The sequence below is a fragment of the Cucurbita pepo genome, chromosome 13 (assembly GCF_057944985.1).
Source record: "Cucurbita pepo subsp. pepo isolate OVF chromosome 13, ASM5794498v1, whole genome shotgun sequence".
In the NCBI taxonomy this organism is placed as follows: domain Eukaryota; kingdom Viridiplantae; phylum Streptophyta; class Magnoliopsida; order Cucurbitales; family Cucurbitaceae; genus Cucurbita; species Cucurbita pepo.
Genome location: NC_141810.1, coordinates 12,748,778 through 12,768,228, shown reverse-complemented (window position 1 = coordinate 12,768,228; position 19,451 = coordinate 12,748,778). Strand labels below are relative to the sequence as shown.

The 19,451-nt window shown below is 38.8% G+C and overlaps 3 protein-coding genes across 3 annotated transcripts; all 3 read left to right on the top strand.

Moving 5' to 3' along the window:
* The first annotated feature begins 195 nt into the window (after window positions 1-195).
* Window positions 196-991, top strand: LOC111808265 (FCS-Like Zinc finger 5-like). The gene is made up of 2 exons (XM_023694146.2): window positions 196-537; window positions 686-991. The coding sequence occupies exons 1-2, from the start codon at window positions 278-280 to the stop codon at window positions 840-842; spliced, it is 417 nt and encodes a 138-aa protein (XP_023549914.2). The 5' UTR covers window positions 196-277; the 3' UTR covers window positions 843-991.
* A 2,143-nt stretch (window positions 992-3,134) lies between these two features.
* Window positions 3,135-4,214, top strand: LOC111808262 (uncharacterized). The gene is made up of 2 exons (XM_023694144.2): window positions 3,135-3,688; window positions 3,781-4,214. Exons 1-2 carry the CDS (start codon window positions 3,346-3,348, stop codon window positions 4,119-4,121), a joined length of 684 nt encoding a protein of 227 aa, XP_023549912.2. The 5' UTR covers window positions 3,135-3,345; the 3' UTR covers window positions 4,122-4,214.
* A 2,873-nt stretch (window positions 4,215-7,087) lies between these two features.
* On the top strand, window positions 7,088-19,131 carry LOC111808256 (acetyl-CoA carboxylase 1). Its single transcript, XM_023694127.2, has 33 exons — window positions 7,088-7,228; window positions 7,378-7,485; window positions 8,072-8,447; window positions 8,684-8,890; window positions 8,972-9,133; window positions 9,261-9,353; window positions 9,435-9,530; window positions 9,638-9,811; window positions 9,972-10,065; window positions 10,166-10,353; window positions 10,448-10,498; window positions 10,586-10,625; window positions 10,835-10,959; window positions 11,073-11,189; window positions 11,279-11,353; window positions 11,447-11,503; window positions 11,599-11,703; window positions 11,847-11,933; window positions 12,027-12,218; window positions 12,293-12,481; window positions 12,646-12,756; window positions 12,849-12,935; window positions 13,013-13,189; window positions 13,453-13,530; window positions 13,622-13,744; window positions 13,964-14,233; window positions 14,320-14,657; window positions 14,816-15,053; window positions 15,171-15,514; window positions 15,599-15,812; window positions 16,187-16,363; window positions 16,489-18,642; window positions 18,726-19,131. The coding sequence occupies exons 3-33, from the start codon at window positions 8,073-8,075 to the stop codon at window positions 18,780-18,782; spliced, it is 6,795 nt and encodes a 2,264-aa protein (XP_023549895.2). The 5' UTR covers window positions 7,088-7,228; window positions 7,378-7,485; window position 8,072; the 3' UTR covers window positions 18,783-19,131.
* The last annotated feature ends 320 nt before the right edge of the window (window positions 19,132-19,451 follow it).

Sequence of the window (19,451 nt, the reverse complement as noted above, 5' to 3'; positions counted from 1 at the left end):
CATGACCATGATTAAATTTCTATTAATTATGGTCCTGGGTATTAGAAATAACTGGGCTGGGCTGGGCCGGCCCAATAGAATCGCGGTCCATACTATGAGTACTCAAAATGGACCCGGGCTTAGAGCAGCCCAGCACTGTGTGGAAGTGAAAAATAATTGGAATTAAATAATTATAAATACATAAGTTTATTTATGTTATTTCGTCCACTTTAAATTCCCCTGTTCCCTCCTCTCTCTTTCACCCATTTTCTCTCTCCAACTTCGCCGGAGAACTACCATGCCGCCGCCGAAGAGGCTATGTATCAAAAGAACCGCCAGCCAGAAGGAGATCCTCTTCGACATCGGAGGCTCCGCCGTCGCAGAACCTCAACCAGTCGAAAATCCAAGCACCGTCTTCGATCACCGCCTTCTCTTCATGCTCTCATCAAGCAACAATCGAAGACATTCCGATGAATTCCCCTGGTCGTCTAACTACCTCCGCACTTGCTGCCTCTGCCGCCGCTCCCTCGTCGCCGGCCGTGACATTTACATGTACAAGTAAGTAAAGTCCGTTTTCTTTCTTTCATGGAAGTACAGATTCAAGTGATTCCTTTGAATTTTGAATCGAAATTCGCCTGGAATCCTTTGAATCGACATGGTTGATGTGATCGTTGAGTGAAATTGATGCGATTTTGGGTTGAAACAGGGGAGATAGCGGTTTTTGTAGTGCAGAGTGCCGGGAGCAGCAGATGAATCAGGACGAGGCCAAGGAGAAACGTTCGAGGGTGTCGAAGAAAGGACTGGGACCAACCGCCGTAACGAAAGCCTCCACTATAAATGGGGAGACTGTCGCCGCTACATAGCCGCCGTATATCACTTCAGATTTAACGGCAGCCGCCACCGCTCCAGATTTCTATTAACACGTATAAATATATATTAGATATAATTGAAATATATGGTTTCTATGTAATAGAAGTTTATTGTCTATATTTGAGATTCTTAATGATAAATAACTACATTTAAAAAAATGATTTAATTAATTTAAAAATAAATTATTAATTCTAGTAGTACCTAGTCATCTGTTATCAATTAAATCTTGATAAAGATAAAGAGTGCGAGTGTTTTAAATCAAAAATTGTGTTCAATACAAAAATAATTTTAGAATTTTTAAAATTAAGTTAATATATTTATTTATTTATTGGACTGGGTAAAATACAAGTAGAGGGAAACATAAACAAAATCGATCAAAATGTTACATTAAAAAGCCACCAAATCGAAGTCTAAAAATAATGAATTCTTAATAATTAATCCTCGAAAACTCGTTTTTCTAAGGTTTCACTTTATTTTTTATTTGTTATTTAGTGATATAAATATAAAAGGTCGGTAATACAATTAATTGTACGTCACCAATGAATATTAAATTCATAAATTTAATAAGAACTTTATTCATTATATTTGTAATTAAGACGATTCCATTTTTTTCTTACAAATTATAATAGATATCGGAAATTATAAATTTAATATGTCGTAAATTTAAGATCTCTTAAAAATTGGCTCACTAAAATAATTATATGGATTAAAATGGTAATTTTAAAAACAATGTTTAAAACAAAAATAAGTAATTATTTAAAATACATCATCTCAAATGAATCCCACATATTTTTATGTCCATTTACACGATGAATCCAAAGTAATTGTGTTTGATTGAAGACCTGTGCCCTTTGCCCCTTTCCAATGGTCCATCCATTTCATCGATTCCCCACTTCCCCAAGATTTAAACTCAAATAATAATAAATATAATAATAAACAAATCAATAAATAATTAATTCAGTTATAATATTAATTTTTTAAAAAATTCTTAAATTTTCTTATAGCTTCTCGAACTCTTAAGCGTGATTAACTATAAGGAGAAGGAAATGCGACAGACGTTAAGTTATTTAATTGAATGTTGTATTAAGATGCTTATAAATAAAATTATTTTTCATATAAATCAATAATGTTTGTGGGTTGTAATAATTTTAATACATTAACTAACTTTAAATAATTAATGGTTGTTAATTAGTTTATTTTTATTAAATTAAATTATTATAATAATTTTAACCGATTGAATTTTTTTTAAAAGGAATTAAGTAAATATTTCAACTAACTGATTTATTATATTAATTTCGTTAAATTAATATGAATTAGTTAATTAAATAATTAACTATATAAAAAATAAAAGAAAAAAATGGTATAAAGTATAAAATCCAAGGGATGGGTAATTATTATTATTATTATTAATCCAAGTAGCAATAATATAAATAAAAATAAATAAGTTATTTGCCTCCATCTGTTTCTCCAACGAATATAAACTAAGTTTCATTAAAAATAAATTTAAATAGTTTTCATTGTACGGGATGAGATATTTATTTTATTATTATTATTATATATTGGTGTTTAAAAAATAAAATTGTGGAATAATCGTGGGTTTATAATTAAAAAATACTAATCTCCATTCGTATGCATTTTTGGGTGATTCTAAAAATAAGGTCATTAAGACTTATTGCACCATTATGGAGAGTCGTGTTCATCTAATATGGTATTAGAGTCATGCCCTAAATTTAGTTGTGTTAATAAATTGGTAAATTCTCAAATGTCGAACAAAGAACACCAAAAGAAAAGGAGTCGAGCCTCCTCGAAGGCATAGTAAAAAATGACTAAGACTCCAAAAGAAAAAGGAGTCGAGCCTTGATTAAGGGGAGACGTACTTTATTCGAAGGGAGGTGTTGGATGATGAAAGTTCCACATCGACTAATTTAGAGAATAGTCATGGGTTTATAATCAAGGAATACTATCTCCATTGGTATGAGAGACCTTTTCGGAAAGACCAAAGCAAAGCCATGAGAGGTTATGTCAAAGTGGACAATATCATACCATTGTGGAGAGTCGTGTTCATATAATGCTCGTTAGAATTATATTTTTTTAAATATGAATTTTGGATTGGGTGATGGGTTTGTTTCTAGTTATAAGGCCCACGCAGAAAGTTTGTCTACAAGCCCATTGAAACAAACATTCTTTAGCAAAATTAGTAATTAAAATTATAGAAAAAATACATTTTATGGTAAAACATTGAATTTGAATCATAGAAACAGTCAAGATATTTACCTGCTGTAACGGCAGTAATCTTGGATCAATCTCAACAAAATTTCAAAATGTGTTCATGTTAACGAACTAAACAAACACCCTAATTTCACTGAACAAGCACTATAAATCTCAATAACAATCAACATCTGAAATCAAAAAATAAAAAAAAAATAAATAAGATCCATTTGAAAATTCATCTCTGAAATTCTTTTTGATCCAGCACGGACGGAAAATCTCCAAGCAATGGCAATGTCGATCATTCCGAGTTTGGCTCTGTTCACGATCTGCATTGCAGCGGTTGCGGTTGCGGGTGCGACCTCGCCATCGCCGGCGCCGAGTCCGTCGGATTGTTCGGCAGTGGTGTTCCAGATGATGCCGTGCGTGGAATACTTCACGATTGGGAGCCCGAAGGCGAATGCCTCTACGGATTGCTGCAAAGTGGTGAAAGATGTGATGAAATCGAAAGCCGATTGTATGTGCGATGCGTTGAAGCAGAACGGGAGAATGGGGATTCAATTGAATCGAACCAGAGCCCTCGGCCTTCCTGCCACCTGCGGAAGCCCTACTTCACTTGCCGATTGCACCAGTGCGTTTTGTTCTTGTTTTGAAATCGATCGTAATTTTTTATTTTCTGATTTTGGGGATTTTTTGTTTTTTTTTTTTTTCTCTTTCTGGCAGTTGCTGTTTCTCCGGTTATGGCACCTCCTCCAGTTCCGAGTGCTAAAGCGCCGAAGCCAGCAAAAAGAGCGAAAGTGCCATCAGCAGTCCCGTGCACCAAACCGCCAAAGCCGGCTCCAAATTCAACATCCCCAATGCATGCTCCAGGTAGCCCACCAAGTCCACCAGCACCACCACAAGAATTGGCGCCAAGCACAGTCCCAGTGGAGGCTCCAGCACCGTCAGACGACGACATGGGACCGTCTGGTGAGGACTCGTCGGCATCGGCTACATCTTTCACCACTTTCTCTAGCCTAATCGTGCTGCCTCTTGCCCTTCTGGCTTCATTCGGAGCTTTGTGATGCTCCTTTTTAGAAGCCATCTACGCCATTTTTGACCCGATTTTCATAATTGTCTTTTTTTTTTTTTTTTTTTTTTTTTTTTTTTTTTTTCAATTTCCCCAATTGAAGTTAGGAAAATATTTCTTTCCTGTTAAAATAATGTAGTTTCAGTGTTTCGATGGAGATATCGAATCAATAGAGTTTTATTTATTTAATTACTATTATTATTTATTTTAATTAAATATGTACTGTGCACCGGTAGTACTGGAGGATGTTGGGCCCAAAGGTGTGCACCGGTAGTACTGGAGGATGTTGGGCCCAAAGGTGTGCACCGGTAGTACTGGAGGATGTTGGGCCCAAAAGGGGTGGATCGTAAGATTTGAGGATGTTGGGCCCAAAAGGGGTGGATCGTAAGATTTGAGGATGTTGGGCCCAAAAGGGGTGGATCGTAAGATTTGAGGATGTTGGGCCCAAAAGGGGTGGATCGTAAGATTTGAGGATGTTGGGCCCAAAAGGGGTGGATCGTAAGATTTGAGGATGTTGGGCCCAAAAGGGGTGGATCGTAAGATTTGAGGATGTTGGGCCCAAAAGGGGTGGATCGTAAGATTTGAGGATGTTGGGCCCAAATGGGGTGGATCGTAAGATTTGAGGATGTTGGGCCCAAATGGGGTGGATCGTAAGATTTGAGGATGTTGGGCCCAAAAGGGGTGGATCGTAAGATTTGAGGATGTTGGGCCCAAAAGGGGTGGATCGTAAGATTTGAGGATGTTGGGCCCAAAAGGGGTGGATCGTAAGATTTGAGGATGTTGGGCCCAAAAGGGGTGGATCGTAAGATTTGAGGATGTTGGGCCCAAAAGGGGTGGATCGTAAGATTTGAGGATGTTGGGCCCAAAAGGGGTGGATCGTAAGATTTGAGGATGTTGGGCCCAAATGGGGTGGATCGTAAGATTTGAGGATGTTGGGCCCAAATGGGGTGGATCGTAAGATTTGAGGATGTTGGGCCCAAATGGGGTGGATCGTAAGATTTGAGGATGTTGGGCCCAAATGGGGTGGATCGTAAGATTTGAGGATGTTGGGCCCAAAAGGGGTGGATCGTAAGAGAATAATGTAGACTGTTATTTGATGGATCGTTGACCACGACAGGTGATATAATCCATATCATATAATCGTGGATAATTTAAGATTTCATTAGTGATAATTACATATAGGTGTGATTTTGATACAAATTGATATACACGACCTACTTTTATAATCTAAATATTAAATAAAATTTGTATTAAGAAACTCCAAAGGGAAAAAAAAAAAAAAAATCAAATAATAACTGGAGATTATATTTTTCCTTTTAAAAAGTAATTGATTCTTGGGAAGAGACGTGATATCCTTTTAAAACATGTCCAGTCATGCTCCCTACATTAATAATAACGTCCATGAAATTAGGTGAATCAAATGACCCACAATCCTCCACGCTGATACATGCAAATATATATATATATATATACTTTTATTTGACTTAAAATATAAATTACATTTATTTATACAATCTGTACGAAATTCAAATTCATATATTTTTACATAAACCACTTACTATAAAATTATATGATTTATAGAAAGGGTAGAGAATATAGTAATTAGGAAGACTTTTTTAGAGAAACAGACAAAATCACTAGATTACGATTAAAATAGGCAATAGTTTCTCAAGCTCTATTCCAGTAGACCAATGCTTCAGTCCCTTGATGCTTCCCCCCTTGGCACTCCGACAAAATGGGCAATAAAACCACACCATGAACATCCACAAGCACATGTACAAATACTCTTCCCACACACGACAACCTCGTACGACACCCCATCATCATTTGTTGGTATTTCAAAAGACATATTACCAAACTACAAACAACAACAATATTGTACATACATTTATATGTTGACTGTTAATCTTAAAATATATAGTTCAGTCTTTATTGTAGGTATTTGGGACATTGTACGTGATCGAATGACGAAACTATGTTGGCAATAGAGTCATTCTTGCCTTGCATGAAGACATATCATCAAAGCAATATGGCTTGAAGAAATTCTATGACACCTGAGTAAATAACATAATCATGTCGTAGAGAAGTGTTGAGACAATCCAAGTGGCCTACGAACTAGCTTTCTCTATTTGTTAACACAAAATTCATGACAATTTGGCTTGAAGAAGACCGCCTTGAATTTGGTGGACGTTGTCCTATGTTATAATTCATTTTATTTAATGTTGAATATAATATAGTTAAAACAATTCTACAAACACATAATCAAATTAACATTCCATAACTCCATAAATATTAAAGAAATCTTAGCATAAACACAGTGTCTGAATTTTTCAAAAAGGGTTTTCAAGAATGTGTTACAAACATGAAGAAAAAGTCCGAAATTATTGGAGCGGCGACCGGCAATTGATTCATAAGCAAAGCCAACACAACAGCGGTTGTTCGTCCGATCTTCAAAGGGGAATTTTTGTTTTTTCTTGTTTTCCAAGTGAAGTTTAGGGCAAATGGAAGGCGCAGATGTGGAAAAGTGCGGCGAGGGAGGCGTGGATGAACCTAACCCTCAACTATTAACCAACTCAATCCCTAAGAATTTATTTCTTTTTTCCCTCTTTGGCCAACCCATCACCTAAACATGAACATCTCTCCATAAATGAAATTAATGGATCCAACCACAAACAGACACACACATACTCTGTACGCATCAATTTGGTCAAAATGTGGGAGAAATGTGAATGAATTAAAGCTTGAAGATCGGTGACGGGTTCAATTTCGCTGAAATCATTCAAACAGCCAAAGTTTGGTCGCCAACACCACCTTCCCCATAGTCAATGCGCCACCTCGTCTGACAGTGATGCGAGCCTCAAGCTGTCGATGTTTCATGTGGCCATGGATCTTTCACCTTTTTTAACGATTTGGGTTTCAGTTCTCGGTGAAGGATTCTTGGAATGCGATGAGATTTGTGGGAGATCCTAGAAGTCGTTGTTTAATGTGAGTATCTGTAAACTGTGCGAACTAGCGGTACAATAGAGAAAGAAAGAGAGGAGATGGGTTGGAACTTGGGATGAAGGCATACCACGTGCAGGTTTCATTAAAGGAGCTTTAAGAGTGAGTGACCCCACTAAGTCCAAACTCCTACCTACCTCCTCTGCCATTTATTTTAAGCTTCAAGTTCTTGATACCAAGATTGTGCATGATTCACACCGATCACCAATACCCATTTGTTGTTTTTCAAATTTTCTTTTGAATTTCTGCAGTCTCTGATTCTTGATGAACTAATGGTTTGTGGCAATCATTCCGCGAACTGAAGTGTTTTGATCTACTCTTCTCCAATATTTGGTTTATCTCTCTCTCTACTCCCCAAGGTTTGTGATTGTGACTTCCTTTTGTTTGCCTTCTTTTTTTAGTTTTACTTAATGGGTCGTTTCGTTTGTGTTATTCTATGCTTAATTTTGGTGCAAGACATTTTTGGATTCGGTTTGTGTCGGATCAGCCTGACGCTTGCTTACTTTTTCCAAGTGGGTGATTGTTAATTTGGATAATGGAATCTATTTGCTGTTATCTGCTTCGTTTAGTTTAGGCTTAGAGCGTAAATTTCCATCAATGATTTACTTAACTGGAGATTTATGGCTTGTTTTGGACTTCATTAGGAGAGGGAATCCTCTAGCAAAGCTGATGGTAGAGGACAAGTTTTAGATGGCATGCACCTGTAAAATTCATGTCTTGTCTAAGTCCTAAAATCATACGCAATCTTGATGTGGTTAGATTCGTTCGCCAGGTCCGCAGATGTTAAAATATACTATATGCTGCACTTTGCACAGGAAAACCCATTTAAGAATGCTTTCTCTAAAAGCTGCATGATAAAGAATTTGATAGTTTTACTTGAAACTTTTCTCTGTTATGGTTATTAAGGCAGCATTTCAGGTGACTGTCTATTTTGCATCGTTGCAGCATGTCAGAAGCCCAGAGGAAATCGAATGTGATCAATTTTGGGCGTGGGAATGGATACTTGAATGGGGTAACACCCATCAGAAATGCAACTGCGGTTCCTGAAGTTGATGAGTTCTGCCAATCTCTTGGTGGAAAGAAGCCAATCCATAGTATTTTAATTGCAAACAATGGAATGGCTGCGGTTAAATTTATGCGTAGTATTAGAACATGGGCTTATGAAACATTTGGCACTGAAAAGGCGATCTTGCTGGTGGCTATGGCTACCCCAGAGGATATGCGGATCAATGCAGAGCATATCAGAATTGCTGATCAGTTTGTGGAGGTTCCTGGTGGAACCAACAACAATAACTATGCTAACGTGCAGCTTATTGTTGAGGTACATGTTCTTTCCAATCAAATTTGCATTATTATCTCCACATTTCATAAATGGGATTTGTTTCTAATGGAAAAGAATCAAAGAAAGAAAAAATGAAGATGAACTGTCTTTTGATCATTTAAGTAAGTCGAACGTGCAAATCACGATAGAAGGTTATGACCTTAGTACCTTCTTGCTCATAAGATGTTTGTATTGCTATAAAACTGATTATCATATTAAATTGATTCACAATTTAGATGGCAGAGATAACTCATGTTGATGCAGTTTGGCCTGGATGGGGCCATGCATCTGAGAATCCAGAGCTACCAGATGCATTGAATGCAAAAGGAATCATATTTCTTGGGCCTCCATCGATATCTATGGCAGCACTGGGCGATAAAATTGGTTCATCATTAATTGCACAGGCAGCAGAAGTACCCACTCTTCCTTGGAGTGGTTCTCACGTAAGTTCATATTATTTTCTGTTTGATCATATCATCCACTCAAGGATCCACATTCAATATATTTATTTATTTTGTGTTTAGGTGAAAATTCCACCTGATAGCTGCTTAGTTTCCATCCCAGATGATGTGTACAGGGAAGCTTGTGTTTACACAACAGAAGAGGCTATTGCAAGTTGTCAAGTTGTAGGTTACCCTGCCATGATTAAGGCTTCATGGGGTGGAGGCGGTAAAGGCATAAGAAAGGTTAGAATAACAGTGTCATGGATACATACTAAATTGGTAGCTTAGGAACAATGAAAATACACTTGAGAGCTGAACTTCCATTGATGAATTTGAGAGAAAAAAACATTATTTTAATCTCAACCTTCAGGTTCATAATGATGATGAGGTGAGAGCATTGTTCAAACAAGTGCAAGGAGAGGTTCCAGGATCACCCATATTTATAATGAAGGTTGCATCACAGGTCAGATATCTACTGCTAAATCGTCATGGTTGCTGTAGGACATGTTTTATTCCGACTTTTTATTGACTTTTGTGTGATTAGAGCCGGCACCTAGAAGTACAGTTATTATGTGATCAATACGGAAACGTTGCTGCTTTGCACAGTCGTGATTGCAGTGTTCAGAGACGGCACCAAAAGGTTAATTCATATGGTTATTGTTCAGTCTACTTTTCTTGGGAACCAATATTTTTCTAAATTGTTCATACTAGGAGCCTATCATTTAACTTCCTGCCTCTTCTGACTAGATTATTGAGGAGGGTCCGATAACGGTTGCGCCACTGGAGACAGTAAAAAAGCTAGAACAGGCAGCTAGAAGGCTGGCTAAATGTGTGAACTATGTTGGAGCAGCAACTGTTGAGTATCTATACAGTATGGAAACTGGAGAGTACTATTTCTTAGAGCTCAACCCTCGGTTACAGGTATTGATGACCTTCAATCTATAACTTGACATACCCATGTTAGTTATCACTTAATTCATCAAAAACTTCATGTTTTCATGAGTAGCTGTCCTCTGTTGAGTGCATCCACAAAACATTCACGAGGGGTGACGGTTTCGTGTAAATATTGATTTTTAAATAGGTCGAGCATCCAGTGACTGAGTGGATAGCTGAAATAAACCTTCCAGCAGCCCAAGTTTCTGTGGGGATGGGAATTCCTCTGTGGCAAATTCCTGGTACGATGTCTTAAGTTTATGGAACTCATTTGTTTTCATATTTGTCCCATGGGTTTTTATATATATCATGAAAAAATTCATATACAATTTTTAAAATCAGAAATCAGACGGTTTTATGGGGTAGAGCATGGTGGAGGATATGATGCTTGGCGGAAAACTTCTGTTGCTGCAACTTCATTTGATTTTGACAAGGCTGAATCCATCAGACCAAAAGGCCATTGTGTAGCTGTGCGAGTTACAAGCGAGGACCCTGATGATGGTTTTAAACCTACAAGTGGAAAAGTACAGGTTGGTCGCGTTGATTATGATTTTTGACATATGATGTTTTTTTAATTTTATTTTGCAAGATGAAAGACATTAAAATGTTTCCAACACTATGTAGGAGTTGAATTTCAAAAGTAAGCCAAATGTGTGGGCGTACTTCTCCGTCAAGGTACGCCTTTCTCTCATATATGTATTCTCTTCCTATGATTTTACTCTAACATCTATGCTGAATTACATTTGCTGGTATGCTTTGCAGTCTGGAGGAGGGATTCATGAATTTTCAGATTCTCAGTTTGGTAAGCATTAGTTGATGGGTACTTTCAGTACTCAGTCCTTCAGTTTGAGTTTTGAGAAACACTTTTAGACACAAATATATTTTAACTACTTCAATTTCAGTTTCTTATTAAAAAGTTTGGAATATGGATGATATTTTAATCATAACACCTAAGAGAATTATTTTTATTTGGTTATTTGCATGTGTTGCTAATATCTTGATTTCCTCCAGGTCATGTTTTTGCATTTGGAGAATCCCGAGTTTTAGCAATTGCGAATATGGTTCTTGGGCTGAAGGAAATACAAATTCGAGGAGAAATTCGAACGAATGTTGATTACACAGTCGATCTTCTAAACGTAATGCTAAAATGATATAATATTTAATTCCGTTTCTTTTCTGCAAGTGTAAAGCATATTATCTTCTTCATTCAATTTTGGTGGAAATGCGACTTAAGAATGATATTCTACAGGCTCTAGATTACAGAGAAAACAAAATTCATACAGGCTGGTTGGACAGTAGAATTGCTATGCGAGTTAGAGCAGAGAGGCCTCCATGGTACATTTCTGTTGTTGGAGGGGCTCTATTCGTAAGGACTCGCATTTGATAGTGATTTCAATTTTCTAAATGTCTGTCTAGTTAAATATATTAGTAATGATTTTGTTTTGTTCAACGTAGAAAGCATCCACCAGCAGTGCAGCCATGGTTTCCGACTATATTGGCTATCTCGAGAAAGGGCAAATCCCTCCCAAGGTATTGTAGCGTGAGATTATATTTAGGTACCTGGTTTTTGTTGCCTCGATGCATTATCCTTCATACACTATGTTCTAACAAATTTAATGGCAGCACATATCTCTTGTTCACTCTCAAGTATCACTAAATATTGAAGGAAGCAAATACACGGTAATGCTTCTGTCACTTGATACCAGTGCTTGGCAAGTTTGCGAATTTATATAGCTTATTGACACATCACTACAATTGTCTGGTATTCATGGTAGATTGACATGGTTAGGGGAGGACCTGGGAGTTATCGGCTGAGAATGAATGGATCAGAGATTGAAGCGGAGATTCATACCTTACGTGATGGAGGCTTATTGATGCAGGCAAGTACCTGTCTTGAAAGTTATGTTTGCTAATATTAGGCATTACTGAAGCCCTCATAATGAGAAATTACTCTCAAGATTGAGCAGATCTGTTGATTTTGTATGGTCAAGCAATTTGAATGTGTAGCTTCAATTTTGAACAGTTGGATGGAAATAGTCATGTAATATATGCTGAAGAAGAAGCGGCTGGAACTCGCCTTCTTATTGATGGGAGAACATGCTTGCTTCAGGTGCGTTCAACTGACGCTAATAAGACCCCTTCCCATTCCTGAACACTCTCCAGTACAGGCTCTTGACATTTTGTGCTCTATGTTCTTAATCAGAATGACCACGATCCATCAAAATTAGTTGCAGAGACGCCATGCAAACTGTTGAGGTATCTGGTTTCAGATGACAGTCATATTGATGCTGATGCACCATATGCTGAAGTTGAGGTCATGAAGATGTGTATGCCACTTCTTTCACCTGCTTCTGGAGTTATCCATTTTGAAATGTCCGAAGGTCAAGCAATGCAGGTTTGTGGCAGAATTCAATGATGAAATATGGGTACTCTAGTTCTGGTGAATTTATTGAACCTCTGTCGTTTTAGGCCGGCGAACTCATAGCAAAGCTAGATCTAGATGATCCATCAGCTGTACGGAAAGCAGAGCCGTTCCATGGGCGTTTCCCCATCTTGGGCCCCCCAACTGCAATTTCTGGTAAAGTTCATCAGAGGTGTGCTGCAAACTTGAATGCATCTCGGATGATTTTGGCAGGATATGAGCATAACATTGAGGAGGTGAATGATCTCTCCATTTCTGCTATCATTAGATCTTTTATACACATGCCATACTTATATATCCATTTATCTGCATACACAAACATATCCATTTATATGAGTACACATTTCAAGTCCTTCTCATAGTAATGAAAAACTAGTGAAAAGTCTTTCTTCTCTCTCAGGTGGTGCAAAACTTACTCAATTGCCTCGATAGTCCTGAATTACCATTCCTACAATGGCAAGAATGCATGTCAGTTCTTGCAACACGTCTTCCCAAAGAACTCAAATTTGAGGTGCGGTGCTCGGCTTCTGAATCCTACTTCCAGTTTTATCCTCAACTACCGATTTTACAACAATCTGAATTTTCGTTCATTTTTCTTATTAGCTGGAGTCAAAGTACAGGGAGTTTGAGGGGATTTCAAGTTCGCAGAATATCGATTTCCCAGCTAAATTGTTACGTTCTATTCTTGAAGTAAGTTCCTCCACCAAAATCCTTTCAAGTTCTCGTTGAATTTGGCTTTCACAAAAGGTAAACACATCTTCTGGCAGGCTCATTTAACCTCCTGTCCAGAGAAAGAGAAGGGAGCTCAAGAAAGGCTTCTTGAACCGTTGGTGAGTCTTGTGAAGTCTTATGATGGTGGAAGAGAGAGTCATGCTCGTGTGATTGTTCAGTCCCTTTTTGAAGAGTATTTGTCAGTTGAAGAAATGTTCAGCGACAACATTCAGGTGACTTGTTTTCCCATTTTGATAAATGATTCAATAGTAGAAAATAATCATGTGCTCCATGGAGCTAGATGTCGTAATTCCCTTGGTGCATCCTGGTGGTGGTTGTCCTTCCACGTTGGCCATTGTATATGCCTTTCTTTTAATGAAGACTTGTTTCTTATACAAAGAAAAATACACCCTTTTGTGCGTTTGGTGGTGTGGTTTTACACTTATCGACGTGAAATTATTATTTCTTGACGTAAAGTTTTATCTTTTCCTTGCAGGCCGATGTGATTGAGAGACTTCGACTTCAATATAAGAAAGATCTGCTGAAGGTCGTTGACATTGTCCTTTCTCATCAGGTACTAATTCCTATCTTGCCTTTTCCTGCCTATTTGATGTTGATTTTTTGCATTTGAATATCGAGTTTCATGCTCGTCTTTTGGCTTACAGGGCATCAGGAGCAAAAATAAGCTTATATTGCAACTCATGGAACAACTCGTCTATCCTAACCCTGCAGCTTACCGAGATAAACTAATACGGTTCTCTGCACTTAACCATACAAATTATTCTGAGGTAGGCTACTCCGTGTAAGAAACGGTTTTCATTCTGAGTTAATCAGTTATTTATCGTCAAAACCATCTTTCTACCATAGGGTGGGGTTTTGATCTGTCTGATATAGGGGGTATTCACACTTCAGACCGCAAAAAACTTGCTGCCAGCATACAGCTTGATTACATTTTTATCCCCTCTCTTAATATGTTTCTAAGCACATGTTCAAATGCTTAATTACAGCTGGCCCTGAAGGCAAGTCAGCTCTTGGAACAAACTAAGTTGAGTGAACTCCGTTCCAATATTGCTAGAAGCCTTTCTGAATTAGAGATGTTTACCGAGGATGGAGAAAATATGGACACCCCAAAGAGGAAAAGTGCCATTGATGAGCGAATGGAAGCTCTTGTAAGTGTTCCTTTGGCTGTTGAGGATGCTCTTGTAGGTCTCTTTGATCATAGTGATCATACCCTTCAAAGGCGAGTGGTGGAGACTTACGTTCGCAGGCTATACCAGGTACTTACTAAAACCTTTGTAATCACCCCCCTCTCAAATGGAATCGATTCTTGCATGTCTAACATGTCAATGTGTTCCCTATACAGCCCTACCTTGTTAAGGGGAGTGTGCGAATGCAGTGGCATAGATTTGGTCTTATAGGGTCATGGGAGTTTCTAGAAGAGCATATTGAGAGGAAAAATGGTATTGAAGATCAGGAGTCTTGCCAGTCAGTTGAGAAACACAGTGAGAGGAAATGGGGAGCCATGATCATTATAAAGTCGCTACAGTTATTGCCTACAACTCTTAGTGCTGCACTAAAGGAAACAACTCATAGTGTTAACGAGGCAACCAGAGGCAACTCTCTTGAACCAGCCAACTTTGGTAATATGATACACATTGCATTAGTGGGCATCAACAACCAGATGAGCTTGCTTCAGGATAGGTAACGGTCTTCATGGTCGGTAATATGGAAATGTGTCGGTCTTCATGGTCCTATATTTCCCAGTAAATCATGTGCCAGATAGCTTAACTAGATTATAAACTTATCTTAGGATTTATTTATTGATCTTCCTTTTATCGACTTGTCTTGATGATAAACAGTGGTGACGAAGATCAAGCTCAAGAGAGAATAAACAAATTGGCTAAAATACTCAAAGAGCAAGGAATTGGATCCAGTCTCCGCTCTGCAGGTGTAGCGGTAATTAGCTGCATTATACAGAGAGATGAAGGACGGGCCCCTATGAGGCACTCATTCCACTGGTCAGCGGAAAAGCTGCATTACGAAGAAGAGCCTTTATTGCGTCATCTGGAACCTCCATTGTCCATTTACCTTGAATTGGTCAGTCATGAAAGCACCCTTATCATTTACCATTCAATGCCACGATTGTTTGCACCGGGCATTGATGTAATTTTGTGATCTCATTCTCACCCACCTGCATATTATCTCCTCTTCCAGGATAAACTCAAAGGGTATGGAAATATCCGGTATACCCCTTCTCGGGATCGTCAATGGCACCTTTACACTGTTCAAGACAAGCCAGGAGTGATTCAGAGGATGTTTCTGAGAACACTTGTTAGGCAGCCAGTCTCTAGTGAAGGCTTAGTTGCATATCCTGGTTTAGATGTAGAAGTCCGCAAGCCTCTTTCTTTTACTTCAAGGAGCATCTTGAGGTCCTTGATGACTGCAATGGAGGAGCTGGAACTCAATTCGCACAATAGTGCTATCAGACCTGACCATGCTCATATGTATCTTTACATCTTAAGAGAACAACATATAGGCGATCTTGTACCCTATCACAAGTAAGTGTTATCATTTTCTGATTAGTCTTTTTCTTTATAGACGATAGCATTCTTAAAGGAGTTTGTGCTTGGATTAATTTCCAGGAGAGATAACTTCGATAATGGAGAAGACGAGGCTGCAGTGGAGACCATATTGGCTGAACTTGCTCGTGAAATCCAGTCATTTGTTGGTGTAAGAATGCACAAATTAGGTGTTTGTGAATGGGAAGCAAAAATGTGGCTTGATTCTTCTGGACAGGCAAATGGTGCTTGGAGGGTAGTCGTAACGAATGTGACGGGTCATACCTGCACTGTACATGTAAGGGTTCAAGTTACCACTTTTTTTTTTCTCCAAACAATAGATAAATATGTTTGCATGCAACAGTAAACTAGTAAGTAGGACTTAAATTGATATAAATCACGGGTTCATTTCTCGATAAGAGGATATATCAATATCCACTAAATTTTGGGCACATCGGGTAATTATTCGACTCCATTTGATACTAATATCTAGCGTTAGCTGGAGTTCCATTTGTTTGTCGAGTTTATCTTTTATACTGAAGATTACTTTTTAAAGTTTATTCGTATAGATGTTATTTGAATACCGTTCAAGTAGAATACAGTTAGTAAGTGAGACTATATAGCTGAAATTAATTGCGGAAATGATGATCAGAAAAATATTTTCATATCCAGATATATCGTGAAATCGAGGATACAAATCAACACAGAGTACTCTACAATTCAGTCACAAAAGATGCTCCTCTTCACGGCGTGCCTGTGAGTGCACAACACCAGCCGCTCGGAGTTCTTGATTTGAAGCGTCTTTCTGCCAGAAGAAGTAACACCACTTACTGCTATGATTTTCCATTGGTGAGCAACATGTCTTGCTATACTACAAACTGATAGTTCGATTGTTTTGTCTTCCAATTATGTGTGTGCCCCGTGAGTGCACACGGACCAGATACTGAAAAACTAAAACACAAATGTTTTTGCAGGCATTTGAGACGGCCTTGGAAAAGTCATGGGAATCTCAGTTCACCAATATTGGTAAACCCGAGGGAAAAGTTCTTCTCAAAGTTACTGAACTCACATTTTCTGACCAGAAAGGTTCCTGGGGCACTCCCCTTGTCCCTGTGCAGCGACAACCTGGGCTTAATGATATTGGTATGATAGCCTGGTTAATGGAGATGTCAACGCCAGAGTTTCCCTCTGGAAGAAGTATATTGGTTGTATCAAATGATGTAACCTTCAGGGCTGGGTCTTTTGGCCCTCAAGAGGACGCTTTCTTTCTTGCTGTCACTGATTTGGCTTGTGCAAGGAAACTGCCTTTAATTTACTTGGCAGCAAACTCTGGTGCCCGAATTGGGGTTGCTGATGAAGTCAAATCCTGCTTTAGAGTAGGTTGGTCTGATGAATCTAGCCCCGAGCGTGGTTTCCAGTACGTATACTTGACCCCTGAAGATTATGCTCGTATTAAATCCTCTGTCATTGCACATGAAGTACAGATGGCTAATGGAGAATCAAGATGGGTTATTGATACCATTGTTGGAAAGGAGGATGGCTTGGGTGTAGAGAACCTAACTGGTAGTGGAGCTATTGCTGGTGCATATTCTAGGGCGTATAATGAAACTTTTACCTTAACATATGTCACTGGAAGGACTGTTGGGATTGGTGCTTATCTCGCTCGCCTTGGAATGCGATGCATACAAAGGCTTGATCAGCCTATAATTCTTACTGGTTTCTCTACACTAAACAAACTTCTTGGTCGTGAAGTTTATAGTTCTCACATGCAACTCGGTGGACCCAAAATCATGGCAACCAATGGTGTTGTTCATCTAACAGTTTCAGATGACCTCGAAGGGATATCTGCTATTCTGAAGTGGCTTAGTTACCTACCATCTCACATCGGTGGTGAACTTCCAATTTCAAAACCTTTGGATCCACCAGAGAGGAATGTTGAGTACGCCCCTGAAAACACGTGTGATCCTCGTGCAGCAATTTGTGGTGCTTTGGATGGTAGTGGAAAGTGGATGGGAGGAATTTTTGACAAGGATAGCTTCATCGAAACACTGGAGGGCTGGGCGAGGACGGTTGTTACTGGAAGAGCTAAACTTGGAGGAATTCCCGTTGGAATTATTGCTGTAGAAACGCAGACAGTGATGCAAGTCATCCCTGCTGATCCTGGTCAGCTGGATTCCCATGAAAGGGTTGTTCCTCAGGCTGGTCAAGTATGGTTTCCTGATTCTGCCTCGAAAACAGCCCAGGCATTGTTGGATTTCAATAGAGAAGAGCTGCCACTTTTCATTCTTGCCAATTGGAGAGGCTTTTCTGGGGGCCAAAGAGACCTTTTCGAGGGAATTCTGCAGGCGGGCTCAACTATTGTAGAGAATCTGCGAACATATAAGCAACCTGTTTTTGTATACATTCCAATGATGGGTGAACTCCGAGGCGGGGCATGGGTTGTTGTGGATAGTAGGATCAATTCACAACATATTGAAATGTATGCAGAAACAACAGCTAGAGGTAATGTGCTTGAGCCTGAAGGAATGATTGAGATTAAATTTAGGACAAGGGAGTTGCTTGAATGCATGGGTAGACTTGATCAACAGCTGATCAGCCTAAAGGCAAAACTTCAAGAAGCAAAAGGAAACGGTATCCATAATCTCACCGAATCTCTACAGCAGCAGATCAAAGCTCGTGAAAAGGAGCTTTTGCCTGTTTATGTTCAGATAGCCACCCGATTCGCAGAGCTACACGACTCCTCCTTGCGAATGGCTGCAAAAGGAGTCATCAAAAAAGTTATCAACTGGAGTGATTCCAGATCGTTCTTCTACAAGAGACTGCGACGTAGGATTTCAGAAGGATCGTTGATCAAGACAGTAAGAGGAGCTGCTGGAGAGCACCTTTCACATGAAGCTGCACTGGACTTGATTAAGAACTGGTTTTCAAATTCTGGCATTGGAAAAGATGGAGAAGATGCATGGATGGATGATGCCAGTTTCTTTAGTTGGAAAGATGATCCCAGGAATTATGAGGACAAACTCAATGAATTGCGAATTCAGAAGGTATTCCTTCAGTTAACCGATTTCGGTAGCTCACATGCGGATCTACAAGCTTTACCTCAAGGTCTTGCTGCTCTTCTAAGCAAGGTAAATACAACCAGTTAAAGACAAGTTTTCGTACTTTATCATGTAACTTAATACAGGGAACTGATTGTGTATAAACTATGCAGGTGGATCAATCCAGCCGAGTACAATTGATCGATGAGCTTCGTAAGGTGCTCGAATAAGTTTATAGGTTAGTTATTGATTGTGGCCTCAGATCTGCAATGTGATAGACTTGATAATTTCTTATATCTGAGGCATTCTTGAATCCAACAATTACTTGGCTGCATATGCAAGGTTACCAATTATTTTGTTGGACAAATGAAGTTTTTCTCTTTATTTGCCAGTGATTAGTCCTAGGAAGCATTTCATTACTTTGAGAGAATAAGATTTTGATTATGCCTCTGGCTTGTAGGAAATAAATTATGTATGTACACTAAGAAAAAATGGTATTGGTAGTGTCTCATCTGCCTTAGCCTTAATGTATCAATCAAACTTTATGGAAATAAGAGGATATTATGGGGCTTAATTGAACCATTTTGGCCATCAAGAACGGCTATTTCATGTTCTTGTTTAGTACAATAATATACCATTCAGAACTAAATGATATTCATGTTCTTATTTCCTCTTTCTCTTGTTTTTCTGTTTCTCTATCTTCAATGCTTTCTGCTGTTTCCTTTTGTTTCTCAGATTTTCTTCCTTTTCCCTCGTCTCCTCAGCTTTCCTCTCTTCTTTCTTCCTTTGTTTTTCACGTTCCTTCTTCTCCTTGGCTTTCCTCTCTTCTTCCTTCCTCTGTTCTTCCTTTTCCTTTGCTCTTCTCGCTTCTTCCTTCCTCTGTTTTTCCTTTTCCTTTG

Excerpts from the sequence above, each read along its gene's own strand:
- LOC111808262 (XM_023694144.2), top strand. The coding sequence starts at position 3,346 with ATGGCAATGTCGATCATTCCGAGTTTGGCTCTGTTCACGATCTGCATT. Across the intron at positions 3,689-3,780 it reads TTCACTTGCCGATTGCACCA|TTGCTGTTTCTCCGGTTATG; the intron begins GTGCGTTTTGTT and ends TCTTTCTGGCAG.
- LOC111808256 (XM_023694127.2), top strand. The coding sequence starts at position 8,073 with ATGTCAGAAGCCCAGAGGAAATCGAATGTGATCAATTTTGGGCGTGGG. Across the intron at positions 10,626-10,834 it reads ATTTTCAGATTCTCAGTTTG|GTCATGTTTTTGCATTTGGA; the intron begins GTAAGCATTAGT and ends GATTTCCTCCAG. Across the intron at positions 11,190-11,278 it reads TTGTTGGAGGGGCTCTATTC|AAAGCATCCACCAGCAGTGC; the intron begins GTAAGGACTCGC and ends TGTTCAACGTAG.
- LOC111808265 (XM_023694146.2), top strand. The coding sequence starts at position 278 with ATGCCGCCGCCGAAGAGGCTATGTATCAAAAGAACCGCCAGCCAGAAG. Across the intron at positions 538-685 it reads CGTGACATTTACATGTACAA|GGGAGATAGCGGTTTTTGTA; the intron begins GTAAGTAAAGTC and ends GGGTTGAAACAG.